The 17,239-nt window shown below is 36.4% G+C and overlaps 1 protein-coding gene across 1 annotated transcript in view; it reads left to right on the plus strand.

The window, feature by feature from the left end:
* The window catches only part of LOC122793335 (vomeronasal type-2 receptor 26-like), a 32,246-nt gene extending 17,676 nt beyond the window's left edge, over positions 1 to 14,570 (plus strand). Inside the window, exon 2 of the mRNA XM_044061292.1 lies at positions 13,657 to 14,570. Within this exon, the coding sequence (XP_043917227.1) occupies positions 13,657 to 14,570 (914 nt within the window). The remainder of the gene's footprint in view (positions 1 to 13,656) is intronic.
* Positions 14,571 to 17,239: the final 2,669 nt, after the last annotated feature.

Here is a 17,239-nt window from a genome sequence, read left to right on the forward strand (position 1 = left end):
ACAAAATTCCTAGTGGATACAGGTTGTTCATCTTTCTTTGGAAACCAAACTACCTGAAGGCTCATTATATTTTATTTTGGAAAAATGAGTGAATTTTAAACTGAAATTTTAAACAAAATATCTTAGGCCACAGGTGCACCCCCCCCCTCACACACACACACACACACACACACACACACACACACACACACACACACACACACACACACACACACACACACACACTCCAGACTTGAATAAGTACTATTGCAATTCCAGGGAAAATATTAAAAGGCTTCTCTGCAGTCAAGACTTTTCTTCATATTAGAAGCAATCTGCTTAAACATCTTAGGCCACAGGTGCACCCCCCCCCCCCACCACCACCACCACCACCACCCTCCAGACTTGAATAAGCACTATTGCAATTCCAGGGAAAATATTAAAAGGCTTCTCTGCAGTCAAGACTTTTCTTCATATTAGAAGCAATCTGCTTAAACATCTTAGGCCACAGGTGCACCGCCCCTACCCTTCAAACTTGAATAAGTACTATTGCTGAGTTTAAGTGCAATTCCAAGGAAAATATTAAAAGGCTTCTGTGCAATCAAGACATTTCTTTATATTAGAAGCAATGTATGTCTTAACTTTCAACATAAAGACTTAGTGTTAATGCCTTTATATACTGAGTTTTTTTGCTGTTTAAAGCATGCACACTTGCAGAGGCCTGTCTAGCTAGCCCACTTTTCTTAATGCCAGTCCTGTAAGACCCATCCAACTGTACCTTTTTCTCAAGTTTCATCTGTGACCAGTCAATATTAGACTGTTTTTGTATGGCAATATCTATCCACTTCCAAACTAAATGGCACTACCCCAGAATTAAGTAACACCAGAAATAATTAACTTGTGCTAGTTTAGTTCCCCCTTGAACTGTACTGCCACTTACTTAACTGCAGTTCATCTATTCTCTTGGTACTCTCTCCATATCACTTACCTACAGTTTGAGTCAATTGTTTGTTTTTGTTTGAATTGCCCATCCTCCAGAATCTGGCTGAGAGGCCTGCCAATCACTCCCACAGGACTTCTCCTGCAATTAGTCCCCCCACAGGACTTGTCTTGCAATTAGTCCGTACCCTCCTCCCCCTCTAGGAATGCATAGGACAGAAGTTATATAAAGGCCTGATAAGAACAGCTCCATCTGTAAAACACACTAATACTTCTCTTCTGCAGTCATCTCCCCTCTCTGTGAAGTGTGCTTGCTGTAAGTTAAGTGTTTTTTTTCTGTTTTTTGCAACAACTGATACCACTGTACTCTGGAATAATGTTACAGTCATTTTGATTGAATTAATAATCTAATAATCTCATTAACTATACTTCTACACTAAAAGACAAGCCAAAGAAAAAAGAAACAAATTAAAGCTACAAGAGGATTTGGTAGGGAACTTGTGATATACTTACACCCATTCATTTCTCATTCTCACTGTTCTGCTCCGACCCTGCATACAGATTGGCTCCACACTCTTGTGGTCTGGTTGGCCCCGCTTTGTTCACCTACAGCTCACTCCGCTCCCCTACCCTGCCCCCCAATTCCTACCCATCTCCACTACTCCTACTTTTATTCTAACCCCTCATCACCTGACCACACCTTAAACCAATCAGTTGCCTCTACTCTTTAAAGAAATCCACACCCACTATCTAGCCTTGCCTTAAACAATCACAAAGATGCAACTAGCCATGCTTTCACATCTCCCTCGACCTAAAAAACATAGCAACGCTTACACCAAACTACTACTCCCACAAAAAATACAAATCACCTTAGGATTTCTCTTCCTAACCCTCACATACTTAACAAATATCACTTGTATACACACAAATACTCCACTGGAAAACACTTTATTCCATACTACACATAGTTCCATAAAGACAAACTTACACATAAACTTTCCTATCAGTCCCACACTATTTAGAGACAGCTCAATAATGCACATACTTAAATTCTACATAACTACATCTTATACTACTAAAATATCATTCAGATCCAACTTAGAAATAGCACTTACAATTAAACACATACTGCTGATCACAAAGCGCCTACTTATATCAGGTGACATACACCCAAACCCAGGTCCACTTACTACCCCACCCTCAAACAAACAAAACTTTGACCTGCTATTCTCAACATCAACACCAGGAGTATATCCAATAAGCTTCCTGACCTACATGCATTTATAATCCACTACTCTCCAGACATACTAATAATCACCGAGACCTCGCTAAAAAGCAACAACCAAAATGAAGAAATCCACCCACCAGGATACACTATTTTAAAACTAGACAGAATAGGCAAGAAGGGAGGTGCAATTGCAATTTTCTTTAAAAATAACCTCAAAATGAAACCTCTACCAATCTCACTTCCCAAGTTTCAAAATGCCGAAATCTTAAGTATAATTCTATACTTAAACAATAACAAAAAAAATTAATATGATTTGCTGTTATATTCCCCCAGGAAACAACTCCCCTACTATTGAGGAAATATTACAGTGGACCTCAGAGAATCTGCAACAAGAAACTATCTTACTAGGTGATCTAAACACAGACTGGATAGCCTGTAATTCTAACAACCCCACTAATCATATTCATCTCTTTGGTTTTTCACAACTCATTCAAAAACCTACTTGAGTTGATAAAAAAACCCATAAACAATCCATTCTAGATTGGACACTAGTCAATTACCCCAAACAAAACTACCAGACAGGCTGTTTAACAGATGGTCTCAGTGACCATCTCCCTACTTTTCTCCTACGCAAATACAGCAACATACCCAAGCCCATAACCTTTAGAGGTAGAGAAGACCATAAACTAAACATAGAGGAACTAAACTCTATTCTAAAACAAACTAACTGGAAACCACTACTAATCCTAGGTTTAGACCAAGCCGTTGAATACTTTAATAGTACTTTCTTAAATGTCCTCAGCAAAGTTACATCCATTAGAAAAATCAGAGTCAAGGCAAACTATGCACCATGGCTGAGTAGGGACACAAGGGCCTTATTAAAGTCTAGAGATAAAGCTTGGAAAATCTGGAAAAGGGATAACACTAGCATAGCCAAACAAAATTTCCAACAACTCAGAAATCAGGCCAAGAAACAAACCAAACTAGACAAAAATAACTATTTCCTTGGGGTCCTAAACAAACACTCAAAAGACCCCCAAAAGTTTTGGCATGCTATCAGCTCCCTTATAAAACCAGTAAAAATTACCACTCCAGCACCCTCCTCAGACAACAATACCAATTTAATCACTATTTTAAAGAGTCCATCCTAACTCTATCCCCCAGCTATCCAATAACAACCATACACATATGCCTACCAAATGCACCGACAATATCCCCTCCTTTGCCCTCTCACCAGTTCCCACTTCCACTATTAAAAACTCCTCCTAAAACTAAAGCCAACCACCCTTGCAGCTGACAGACTAACAGCAAATTTCCTAAAAATTGCTGCTGAATCCCTATCTTACCCAATTTCTATCCTCATCAACTGCTCCATACAGGAAGCCTACATCCCCCAACTCTGGAAAGTTTCAAATATTATACCACTTCATAAAGGTGGCAATTCTGATGAATTCTCAAGCTACCATCGTATTGCCATACTATCCCCCTTATCTAAATTGCTTGAGAAATGTATTCACTCTCAAGTCATGAAATTCCTAAACACACACACAATCTTCTCTCCTTCACTCAACATGGCTTTCAACAAAATCACAGGACAACAAATGCTCTCCTCTCTTTCACCAACCAGGTCAACTTTCACAGAAGTAACAATAATTCTGTTTCTGCAATATTTTTAAATCTCTCAAAAGCATTTGATATGGTCTCACACTCTAAACTTCTAGAGTTCCTGGCCTCCCTATCCTTTGCCCCTTCCACTATTGCCTGGTTTAAAAGCTATCTGTCACATAGGCAGCAATCAGTTCAATGACAAGGCATACAATCTCCTTTCTCCCAACTATTATAGGCATACCACAAGGCTCAGTTTTAGGCCCACTATTCTTCTCCATATTTACCAACAATCTATACACCTCCACCCAGCATGCATCCCTTACACAGTATGCTGACGATTTGACTCTTATCTGCTCTGCTCCATCACTTTCCACTCTACAAAAACTCACACAAGAATCCTTCAGTTCTGTAGAAAGTTGGATTACTGATATCCAACTAATTCTAAACCCTAATAAGACAAAATTGCTGTTTTTCACCCCCAACAAATCTATACTTACCCCCCTATTCTTTTCAATCTCTTCCAAAAATGGGACCATCATATATCCCTCTGACCATACCAAACTCCTCGGTGTAGAAATTGACAATAACCTAGTCTTCGATGTCCATATCTCACAAACCATAAAAAAGGTCCACAAAACATGGGAACCCCATATAGGCATAAACAATTCCTCTCAGAACAGGCACAGATCATTCTAGCCCAAACCCATCTACTCTCCACTCTAATGAATGCCGCACCAATTCTTACCCAAGTCAGAAGAATGAATGAATAAATAAATAAATTAATTAATTAATTAATAAATAAATAAACAAACAAATAAATAAATAAATACATAAATAAATAAGTAAATAAATAAATAAACAAATAAATACATAAATATGCTAATATAGTAATTCCATAATGATCCTTTTCATAGTCTTACAGATAATACTGGTCAGGCTTATGGTTTATAATTACCAGGGCCATCAAAGCTCTACCTTTGTGCAAAATATGATTGTAGCTGTCCACCATTCATCCTGCTTGAAGCCTGATGTTGAGTAGCTTCTGCAGATTAGACAATTTATGTTTACCAGTAAGCAGGCTTTGTGTTATCTGGCTTCACAGTGTTCTTGGCCTTAGATAGCACCTTGAGAACTTGCTCTTGAGTGATTTGAGCAGGGGAGTATGTATGTATGGGTATGTGATGAGAATATTGGAGGGGAGACGGGGGTGAAGTTTGAGTTAAATTTGTCTGCTAGTTGATTGGCTATATCATTTGGGTCTGTGTATGTGATATCATTTACTATTAGCTCTCCATTGTGCTGGGCAGGATTTCTGACATTTTTGCCACAAATCAAGAAGGCCTTTTCGTTATTCTTCCCCTTGAGTGGCTATTTTCCTCATATCTGGCTTTAGTTGATTTGATCAGGATCCAGAGTTCCTTGTTTAGTTTAGAAAAATTGTTTTTGAAATTATAAGTGTTAGATTTATTTTTGTGTGCAATATTTTATTTTATTTAATATTTATTTACATTTATTGAGTGGGATGGTCCAGCTGAGTGAAAAGCCCATTTTTAGGGGAGGCCTAGGGAGAAAAGCTCCATGGAAAATTGTATATGGTTTAGAGAAGAAAAACTAAAATTATGAACATCTTAAGAACTCTTTACATTATAAGAACAAACATATTATAAACATCATGAGAATTATAAACATCAAAGGTACATTACTAAGCACAGTATAGAATTAAACTAGATTACATTGTTATGGAGATTAAGTAGATTTAGGTAGGATAAGTAAGTACACAAGGATAAAAGAGCAAATAAAAATTTATGTGCAGTACGGATGAAGAGAAGTAGAATATGGTAAGAGAAAGTAACGAGAGGAAGTAAAAGACTTGAAAGTAGCCAGGAAGGGAGGGGGTAGAGGCTAGAAGACGTGAATAGAGAGGGAAGGTGGAGAAAGAAGGATGAAGATAGAGGGAGAGGTAAGGTAGGGGAGAAATGTTAGGTAGGAAGAAGAAAAAGAGAGAAATAGGGCAGAGATGAGATATAATGTAAGTGCATGAGAATATAAAGGTGATATTTAGATGAAGAGGAGGAGGAGGAGAGGAAATGAGTAAGTAAGTAGGTTGGATATAGGGGAAGTAGAATGCTAACAGAGGTATGAAGAGGTTATCCAGGTTCAGTACATGGGCAGAGACGATTGTTCCTTAGGAAGACTCTAAGATGTTTTTTGAAGTGTGTTGGGTCAAGTAGTAGTTAATATGCACTTGGAGGGGGGTAGAATTCCATAATTTGGAAATGTAGTTGGAGAAAAGAGAGTCCCAGTTTTGTTATTGGATTTGGAGACTTGTAATAAGGTGCTTTTTTACAGAAGCTGTTTATATTTGGATTCCAACTCAGCAGTTTATTTTTGAATTTGGTGTTGCGTTTATTCCTGAGGGGGACAGATGCATTTATGTAACTATTTATATGTAATAACATTTGGCAGTGAAGGATTCTACATAAGCAATGGTGTCATCATGATGGAATTGTTTTTTGAATTTAGCCAGGTCATCACTTAGTTTTAATAGATTAATCTTTGCATAATCTCTGCATAACAAAGTATTAGAAGATACTTCAGGCTTCACTCATATTGTGACTATGCTTGACTTGTGGTCTAATTTGATTAATGGGGAAGTTACAGTTGGTGGAGAGCAAAGTTTCCCAATATTGGTAAGGACTAAATCCAGGATTTTATCACCCCTAGTTGAAGTGTGAACTAAACTGGTCCATGGAGTTTTATATTGATGTAATCTAGAAATTTCTGTTCATATATGTTTGAGGACATATAAGTCTCCCAGTTTATGGAGAACATACATGAACAATTGAATACTTAAGCAACGTTTGTCAAGTCCTCAGTTTGAGGTGGTATTGAGAAAGTAGCTGCAAGAATTAGAAACATGTTCTTCTTACCGAGGATTCCTAAAGATAATACTTAAAAACTCTCTTTATTGCCATATCCAGTGTTCAAACAAAACAAGAGATCCATCTGAAAGACAACAATTTAAAAAAGAGCTTAAATTACTTATCTTAGAGGAAGCTATTTTCTTACATGTTCTATTATGCTTATTAAAGTACTGTTAATATATGTCAAAAAACTCACTGGGAATAAAGTTTCTTCTATTATTCACTTGTTTATTGTTAAGTACTTTGGCCACATATAACTCTCAAAGGCCTCAACATAATATTTTAAAGTTACCTTTCAAAGATTTGTCATAATTTAAAATGTTTAGTCTTATCTTTGCATCACATTTTTAGATAATAGCAGAGTTTTAACAAAAAGTAATATATTGTGTTTGCTCGTATACATGAAATTATTTTTACAGACTTATATTTAAGGGTTACTTGATGTGACTTACAATGTTCTAATGAAGTATTTACAAAATCTATAAGCAAATCTTTTCTGTGTTTTTTAACAGTTTCCTTGCTGGGTCAGTCAAAAACGCTTTCTTACTTTTTTGCTTTTGGACTATTTAGTAAAGTATCTGAAATACTTACTTCCTTTCCATTAAAATGATCTTTTTCAGATTCCCCTTTCTGTTTGCTTTGCATTATGCCCTGTTGGGTACAGAAAAGTTCCTCGTCAGGGAGAGCCTGTATGCTGCTTTGACTGCGTCCCATGTCCAGAAGGGGAGATTGCAAATCAGTCAGGTAAATATTAAACTGTATATTTCAAATGTTTTCATAGGTTTATAGGTTTAGTCATCAAGGTTAGTTAAAGCCTAATGGTTTTCAAGGAGATTTACTTTCAAAACCACCATATACGGGTCTATATTATCTTGTTGAAAGACGTGTTCAGTGAACACGTCTTCATCAAGTAAACAGCGAACTCTGTAATCACTGAATAGTCAAATCAGAGACTTTTTTCCCAGGGGGAAAAAAAAAACACTTGGCCGTCATTGGGGATTTGCCCTTTTCCACACTGTAGTATGATCTCGGAGTTGATATATTTAGTTAGGGTGTGTGTGGGGGGTGAAGCTCCCCCACTATGTAGGGTTTGAATGTTTGTTTTTTGTTTATTATGTTCCCCCTGGGAAAAAAGTCACAGATTTGGCCATTTGGCAATTACAGAGCTCGTTGAACATATCTTTCAACAAGATAATATAGACCCCATATACGTGTGTGTGTGTGTGTGTGTGACAGTGTATAAATGTGTATTATTTTTGAAGGACGTTAATGACTGATGTCTAAGGAAATGTATATTCTATAAACATGAAAGGCATTGTATATTGCACTTATTATACTGTTTCCCCTATTATTCATATTTATATTTATTTTTTATTGTTATGTTCCCCAGCATGGGATAGCTATTCAAGTAGGGTGTTTCAGGCACAGAATTTCAAACAGAACAAGATCATACATTGCTTTATAGACCAAGTAGTAGTCAGTAGTGGTCATCTCTATGAAACCTACAAGAAATATAACATATATAATGTAATATAATATGATATAATATAATATAATCCATTTCCTGAACTCTCTTCCCTCTCTGATATTTTCACCTTACTACTTTTTTTCACAAGTCATCCTTATACAGTCTACCATCCTTCATTCTCCTTCACCTCTCATTATAATACAGTCTGCAACCTACATTTTTCTCTTATCTTTCCTGCTTTTTCTCTTTTCTTACATTTCTCAACTCACCTCCTCTTTTTTTCATCAGCCTACCGACCTGCTCCTTTACAATAATTAATATACTATACTGAATACTCTTTTTATTTTTCACCTCATATTTTATACTCCTCGTATATTTTTCCTTGTAGCTTAGCATGATTAATCTTCAGCATTCCACTACTATAAGATATTGCCACAAAATTGCACCATATTTCATTGTTGTTTTAAATGTTGTAAATAAACACTTCTGAATAATTAATATTTTTTGTTTTCTGATATTTCTAGCAAGAAATTGTACTTTTAAGTTTTTTAAGAGGTTTGTTCAAAGATTGCATAATATGTCACTCTGTTCTGGTCATTAATAGGTCAGATCTGTGAGATGTAAAAAGGTACAGTGATCCCCTTGGAGTGACTAGACATGGCTTTTAGAATTAAGTGGGCTGTGAAACCTGCTTTTCTGGTTATGGAAGATACATACTTTTTAAAGTCTAAATTACTGTCTGAAGGAAATAATAATAATGATAATAATAATAATAATAATAATAATAATAATAATAATAATAATAATAATAATAAACTGTGTAATGTATCAAATGCCAAACTAAAAATAAACAAAATAGGTTCCGCTAAACAATCCCCAAAAGACCAGTAATTTAACATTCTTGTCACTTTAATAATGACTTCTTCGGAAATGTAAATGATCAAATGATCACACTTTCATATATTCTATTAAATTATATGATAGAAAAACAATCAATCAAGTCATTCCTTACAAAGAATGCATATAAAGGACAAAAGTAAAAATCCCAGTAATTAAGGATGATGAAACAACTTAAAAGCTTAAAATATTATTAATACACTCCATCTTATTCTCAATTGCTTTGTGGCTCCTGCAAACAATAGCAGATTAATAGGGGCCCTAATATATTAATTTGCTGTTAATGGCAAGTTCAGTTGCTGCTACTGAAGCTTGATTATTTCACAACTTGCACCACTTGCTCTGCATTTTATATACAAAAGACAAAAAGGCAGCTATGTGTATGTGATTAAAAAACTTCATCAGAAATAAAATCCAGTAAGTAAATCACATGATCACAATCGATTTTACTCTTTGAACTCATTTAAAGACCTACATGACTGTTGTTGGTCTGTGAAATTCATTACAAGCAGATATATTAACTGTTAAACATAACTGCACAAATCACATCATTAGAAATGCTAAAACATTGTTACAAATCCAAAAAAAAAAAATCATTTGAATAAGTAATTTATAAAAACATGTAAAATATCATAACAATAACCCATAAAATTTAGTTGCCCACATGTTTACGACACTATTAATAGATGTAATGTGAACTCTCATATGAGTTCTCTGTATTCAATTTCTATCTCCTATTGGTAATCCCTAGGGTCTTTGTCTACCTTTTTGAGAACAGCAAGCACAAATTTATTGAAAGTTAAACACCTTTGTGAATGCTTATAACATTCATTGTTTACATTTTCTTTTGATATACTGTAACTTGTGGCAGTTTACATGGTCAAGGTGTGAATTTTTCTTAGTTGCTCAAATCTGGTGTGGTTTATTCACAAAGGCAAAGCCTGAGCGAGCAAATTAATCCACAGCAGAAGTAAACAAATTCAGGCAGGAGTCATTCTTTTATCATTTGTCATTGCTATTACATGACGGCCAGTATAACAGCTCTTAAAAATGTGTCTGAGAAGTAATTACTTCAGAGAAGTGTAAATGTTCATAACAGGCATTTCAGCAGATAGTTTATGTAATAATAATATGTCATAAAACTGCTGAATATCAAGTTTTGCAGGGAACTACTACAGCTTAAAATGTTTACTCTGTTCCCTGTAGTGAATGTATTAAAATTCATTATGGAATTTCACCAAAGAAAGAGTACAGTGAATAAAGTATTTGTTGGGCTGACCAATTAAGGTTGTAATTTGGATATTTTTCTGTCTTAATAGCCACAAATTAATTTCAGAATAACCCTCCACAGTATCCTAACTTGGTCAGTATGAATATCGCAGTGATCGTACAACTTTATTTCAGATTTCAGCCTGCTAGTGTGTGTTAAGTATCGTGCAGTCACATTGTGTTAAAAATGATGTGCATCAATAAACCATCATTATGGCCCAGGTGCCAAGCTTCAGTTAGCAGCTCAGGCATCTATTGGAGCTGGCATGGAAGAATTGGTGTACCTGTCAGCAGGGTGAGGGGCAGACCATGCTAGTCTAATGCCGCCAAGGGAGAGTCAAGAACCTCACCCAGCTACACTGTGGGCACATAAGAGTGTGCAATGTCAAAGGGAGGACCTAGGGAGTCTCAACTCTAACACAGATCATGAGCTCATCCGGGCTGTTTTCAACAACTCTTTAGCCACACTGCCAGTCACACAGAGTTTTCTGACATTGCTCTAGCTTCAGAATTGTTGCTTCATCGAGAACCTGTACAAGGCGGGCACTGAGTGTTGGGGCAGTGTAGTGCACATTCCTGTGTGATATCAAGGTTCCATTGTAACTAGGGAAAGAGCGTTTGTCTCGGTTGCGTAACATGGAAATACTGTAGAAAAGATAGTGGTGGTATACGTTTTAGTAAAGTACAAATAATGTTTATTTTAATACCAGGTGAGGAAAAAATGTTGCCTGTTGGTTTTCTTTTTTTTCACTAAGCAGCACTGATTTTTTGACAATGCAAACTAAAGACTCTCCTCTGAGAGTACTAGTACAATATACTCATGGGTAGGTGTATTTCATGTTTTGGTTTATGTTTTAGAACATTTGTCCATGAGTTATACTGCATTTTACTCATGGAAATGTTTTGATTTATTTACTATCATGGGCTGTTTTGGCTTAGTGGCCTCAGTCTATTGTGTAATGATACATAATTTCACCCGTGTAACTACAAAATTGAGGCACCTCTGTTACATACTATGCTTGGAGACACACTGGGGATGTGGATGACATAAGGTCCTCAGCAGAAAAGAAAGTGCTGCTTGATTTTTAGTGAGTAGTCAACCTCATTTAAAAATCTCTTAAATGCTTTTATGAATGCATAAACATTTTAAATACTAATGATTCTAGCTCAGGTTTGAACAAAGACATTATTTATGTTTGCAATTATTTATATATCACACTCAATATGCCCTGTTGAAAAGGTAATTCTATCAAGAGAGTTATATAAGAGATACTATGACATGTAATACTGCTATGTTAGGGTCCAACACATTTGAAACATAATGCAAACTGCAGTAAAACCTCATGCCCTTTATTTATGAGGTACAAAACATGGTAAGACTTTTTTCATAGGGTTCTCTGGACAAATATCGCAAAGTCCTTCAAGCATCACTACACGAGCCAACATGTGTAACTGTCATGTATACTGAGCGCACAGCTGCACGGGATACTACTAGCAAGGAAATTATTGCTGGACTTTTCCAATTCTCTTTTTAACATCATCACTAAAGAATATTACACTTAGCTCATGCTGCCTCATAGCTGTTGCTCTATTTTTCTTAATTACTTCTCACTTCAAATTGAGGAATTCAAATGATAAACTATGAAAATATTTACCATATTTGCAAAAAGAATGATAGTCCAGGTACCCTTCCAAGACTTTTACAGGTCACATTAAAAATTACCTAATAGTGTGCGCTTGTGAAGTACAAAATTAACTTGAGTTTATGGTATAGAGAGTAAAGCTATTGTAATTATGTGAAAGAGGTGATCACATTGGTTTATTTGGGATATTGGTTTTGGTTCAGACCTTCAAAGTTAATCAGACTAAAACTGAAACAAATTAAACCCAAGTGACAATTTGTTCTGTAAGGCTGTTTATGTACTCATTTTGCTTTGTAATGAATAAGTAGGCTGGTCTCAGTGGATTAATAGTTATGAACTATGATTGCATAAGGAAGAAATGTAGGTGTATTTACCTGGTATATCATGTAGGAATAGAACACTAGCTAGACATTGACAGATATGTATTTACAGATGCATGTTGCTGTGACAGACCTTGGAAGTCAGATTAATTGAAGACAGCATTGTGTTGCTATGTGGCAGACAGACAGAGCTGAATGCACTAGTAAGTTATGCAGTCACATATGGATACACCTACATTTGAATTTGTTCAGGAGATTAGCAATGTCCTGAAAATAGCATGGATTCAATGAAGCTTACACTAAGTGTACATGATATGTATTCAAGAACATTCTTAACATATTTTTATGCTTTCTAGTCACTCAGAAAGATTACACTTAGTGTACATGTAGTCTACACTTTGTGGTAACCTTTATGAATCCCTGCAAATATTTAAAGCTACAAGAATATCAGTAGGAAAACTAAAATTAGGATGAACAAGGTGTGAGTTATGTTTGTTTTGTCTGTTGACTCAGAATGGTGTACACTCAGTGTAAGCATTATTGATTCCTGGGAAGAATCTGTTCTTATATAACAGAAAAGTGACTAATTTACTTTGGCCCAGTATAGAAATGGCCTTTTATCTATACATATCTTATGTACTGGAATAGTTAGTGAGTTTAAGAAGTCAAGGAAAGCAGGATAAACTAGCAAACACATCTTCCAGTGTTAGGAATACAGAAACAGATCTCTGAAAATAAGGTTCATTTGTAGTGGTAGTACACTGCCTAAAGAGGTGCATAGGGTTTTCATCAAGACTGATTCCATAAGAGCATGAAGTTTGGCTACATCATTAAAACAGCCACATAATGATACAGAAAACACAATGATACATTGTTTCAGTGGCATTCTTCTCCTCTCATTGTAAAAACTGTATTGTAAGGATATAGTTTTATTGTCAACCTGTAAGGCAGATGTTAGATGTAAACATTTTTGAATCTAGTACAGTCCTACATCTCCTTATTTGGTAAAAGAATTCTCCCTAGATGGGTCACTATGGTCTTGGAATGTATCACATAAGCTTGTCACCCTTTATCTTTTGTAATGCAACATAAGCTGCATTTTAATGCTTTAATAATACAAATGTATGCCAACTTCCTCATACTAAAGCCAATAAATTATAAAAGAACAACACAACTAATGATAATGAAAAAGTAATCGGAAGAAAATACAAATGTGTACAGCAAAGATGCATAAATTCTTAAGAATAACACATTTCAGTCTTTTTTATGTGTTCTCTAGTTCTGAGTTTTATGCAGTTTACTAGTCTATGGTTTGGTATACCGCCTAATATTTTTTTATTTTTATACTTATTTCTTTCTTTGCTTTTTATATATATCTTAGGAAGCAATGAATGCACAAAGTGTTCGGAAGATTACTGGTCAAATTTGATGAGGGATGCCTGTTTTCCAAAGGATATAGACTTCCTTTCATATGATGATACTCTGGGTGCCTTGCTCGCCTCCACTGCTACTCTCTCTACTCTGACAGTAACTGTAGTTCTGTGCATTTTCTTAAAACATCGTAATACACCAGTTGTGAAAGCTAACAACTGTAATGTCAGTTATTTCCTTATCGTAACTCTTGGGTTTTGTTTTCTTACTGCTTTATTGTTTATTGGCTATCCAAGGTATGAGACTTGTATTTTGCGACAAACTACATTTGGAATATTTTTTTCACTGTGTGTCTCCTCCGTATTGGCTAAAACCATTGTAGTTGTTCTTGCCTTCAAAGCAACAAAACCAGACAGCATGTTAAAGGCATGGATTGGCCCTAAGACACCCTACTATATAATCATCTTGTGTTCGGCATTACAAGTGACAATATGTTCTGTATGGCTGACAAGATTCTCTCCATTCCCAGAACTTAATAAGAAAGCTTCAGGGAAGATTATAGCTGAATGTAATGAAGGATCACTAATTATGTTCTACAGCATGCTGGGATATCTGGGACTGTTAGCTGGTATGAGTTTCGTTTTGGCCTTCTTTGCCAGGAATTTGCCTGATAGGTTTAATGAAGCCAAATATATCACATTCAGTATGATTATTTTTATTACTGTTTGGTTGTCATTCATACCAGCTTATCATAGCACAAAGGGTAAGTTCATGGTTGCAACAGAAATATTTGCCATTCTTTCATCTAGTGCTGCTATACTCATTTGCATTTTTCTACCAAAATGTTACATTATTCTTGTAAAAACTGACTTAAATACAAAACATAACTTAACATGCAAGCAAATCTGTATTATCAAACATTAGTATAAAGAGATAGCATTAGTTTTATATACATATATATATATATATATATATCGCTTGGGGGATAAACAAACTAACCATGAAACAGCAGTTTTAATACTATAATTCCAATTTCCATCTAATGCAATATTCTTCCATTATGTAGTTCTTTTTTTTTTTTCTCCTGACTTTGTGCAAGGTGAATGGTGCAGAAAAAATACTTTATTTGGTGTATAAAGTTTTATGATACCATATGTTTTTAAAAACTTGGGGGGAGGCTGTAACAAAAGCAGGTTGGCATGATCAAAAGGAGGAAGAGCAAAAAGTCAGACAAAGACATTTTATTTGAAAACAAGCAAACTATAATTTTTGTAGAGTTCAGGAGCAGATTGTTGTGTTCTCTGCTTTTTGCAATGATGAAGTAAAGCAGGATACTGTTCTGCAAGCTAGTGATTTGATGGAGAGCATCAGAATTTGTAACATTTGTGTAAGCAGGAGACTGTGTCTAAATCCAGCCATCTATAATATCCGTGAACTGAGGCAGCAGGTAATGTTTATATTCAGCCATCTGTAAAATTTGTGCACTCCAGTAAGTGGACAGTGTCTGTATTCTGCCACCGCTAAGATCTGTGCACTGCAAAAGGTTCTTTCAACCCTTTATGACATCTGTGCACTGAAGTAGGTGGGTAGAGTCTGCCTTCAGCTAACTGTAACGTATGTGTACTGCAGCAGGTAGACAATGTCTGCATTCAGCCATTTGTAACATCTGTGTATTGCAGCAGGTAGACGATGTCTGCATTCAGCAATCTGTTACATCTGTGCACTGCAACAGGCAATGTCTGTGTTCAGCCATCTGTAATGTCTGTGTAATACAGCTGGTAGACAGTCTCTGCATTCAGCCATCTATAAGAGCTGTGTACTGCAGCAGGCAAGCAGTGTCTGCATTCAGCCATCTGTAACACCTGGGTACTGCAGCAGGTACATAGTGCATGTATTCAGTGATCTATAATATCTGTGTACTGCAGCAGACAGGCAGTGTCTGTATTCAGAGACATTCTTTTGACATAGATAATGTATGGGAAGTGTTACTAGAGATATGGATCTAAGAGTTATTCCAGATATAGTAGATAAGGGAAGTGTACTATCTGACAGTCTGTGTTCTGTTACCTTGGGATTAACTGAATCATAAAAATGGCTAGAATATCAGTTCTTTAATGTGCTGTTTAGAGAGTTTGTATAAGTTAGTGCATCAGTGGATTTAGGTGTATCTAGGAAGAAGACAGAATTATGGTTTCCTTTCCCCATCTGAAATATTGCAGAATGAGAAGTAGTTGTTATTGTTGCATTAATCTTAAACTATTTCAAGACAAGATAAGTGGACTGATCCTTGTGGGCCTTTTACTCTTTAAGATTTAACCCACAAGGATAAGGACAAATGTGGTATGAATGGGTACTATAGAATAGCTAATCAACCAATGTGTGTTTGGAAATTGACAAGAAACTGTAGTACTTGGACAAAATCCATGATGTGCATTGCAGGTAGTCATGTAGCTCACAATGCATAACACGCAGAGCACACATTATGTCTGATGTGGTATGAGTAACAGCTGTCTTTGCCTGGATCACTGATCTACAATGATGCCATGGGTGACACTCAGGTCAGAAAATGCCTTGGAAACATGGTAGTGACAGCCACCAAGTCTCTCCCCTATATTAGGTGTGCACATCTTGCAGAAAGCAATGTTCTCTGCCACCAGCTGTGTAGGTGATTTGGATAACTTGGTTTGGACTCCCATAGAAAGGCTATCCAGCACTAATTACAGGGTTGCCAGAGGTGCAGCTTGTCCCACCACCTGTTTGTCACCAGTGGTTGATAGGAAGGTGCCCGCAAATGTTAGCCTCACTGATAATGTCACTGTGTCATTGGACTGTGCCATGTGCATAGTGCCATCATTTTCTACCACTGATGGCAGTTGACATCAGGCACATTCTGTCTATTGTGCTGGGCTATCTATGAGGAGAACCTTGACAGATAGCCTACCCATATCAATGGCAGGACATATGTGACAATCCCACCACCATGTTACAAACACATTACTACATGCCAACTCTGTACATAGTTTATGGGCACATATGTATCATGTTGTGCAGGCTGTTGCTATTGTTGCAAGTGAGTGTTTACAGCATTCACATCAGGGAAGCATTGTCCTAAAGTATGGTGATATGTGTCTGCCAATCTGGCAATCTGGTACATCACATACATATACTTTTGCTATCATAAACATCCCAGCTGCCACAGCCAGGCCACTGCCACTTTCCCTGGAAAGGATACTAAGATGCCCTCCATTTTTTATAGGGCTCATTTGTGTTAATGGTCAAGCCCTGTAAACAACTTTTCTCTGGCACTTTCAATGCCTTAGTTCTTGTATGCAGTATATGCACCTGAACTATTATCCTATAATGGGAGCCGTGAGCAATCACATCCTGCAGTAGTCCATGTCACAGCTCCTCTGTATCTCTTGTTTGAACTTTTCTAGCCATTGGTCTTCCTTAGGTCCCATGACAATACTTGTACACCTGTGGGTACACAAGCATATTAGTCTGTGTGCCTACATGAATGGCCCCTGCTTATCTCACTGCCTATAGCCCTGACTGCCAGTATGCCATGAATATTCAGACTGTGTGCTATAGTA

This window comes from Protopterus annectens, chromosome 1.part0, assembly GCF_019279795.1.
Source record: "Protopterus annectens isolate FY-2018-M chromosome 1.part0, PAN1.0, whole genome shotgun sequence".
Classification (NCBI taxonomy): Eukaryota; Metazoa; Chordata; order Ceratodontiformes; family Protopteridae; genus Protopterus; species Protopterus annectens.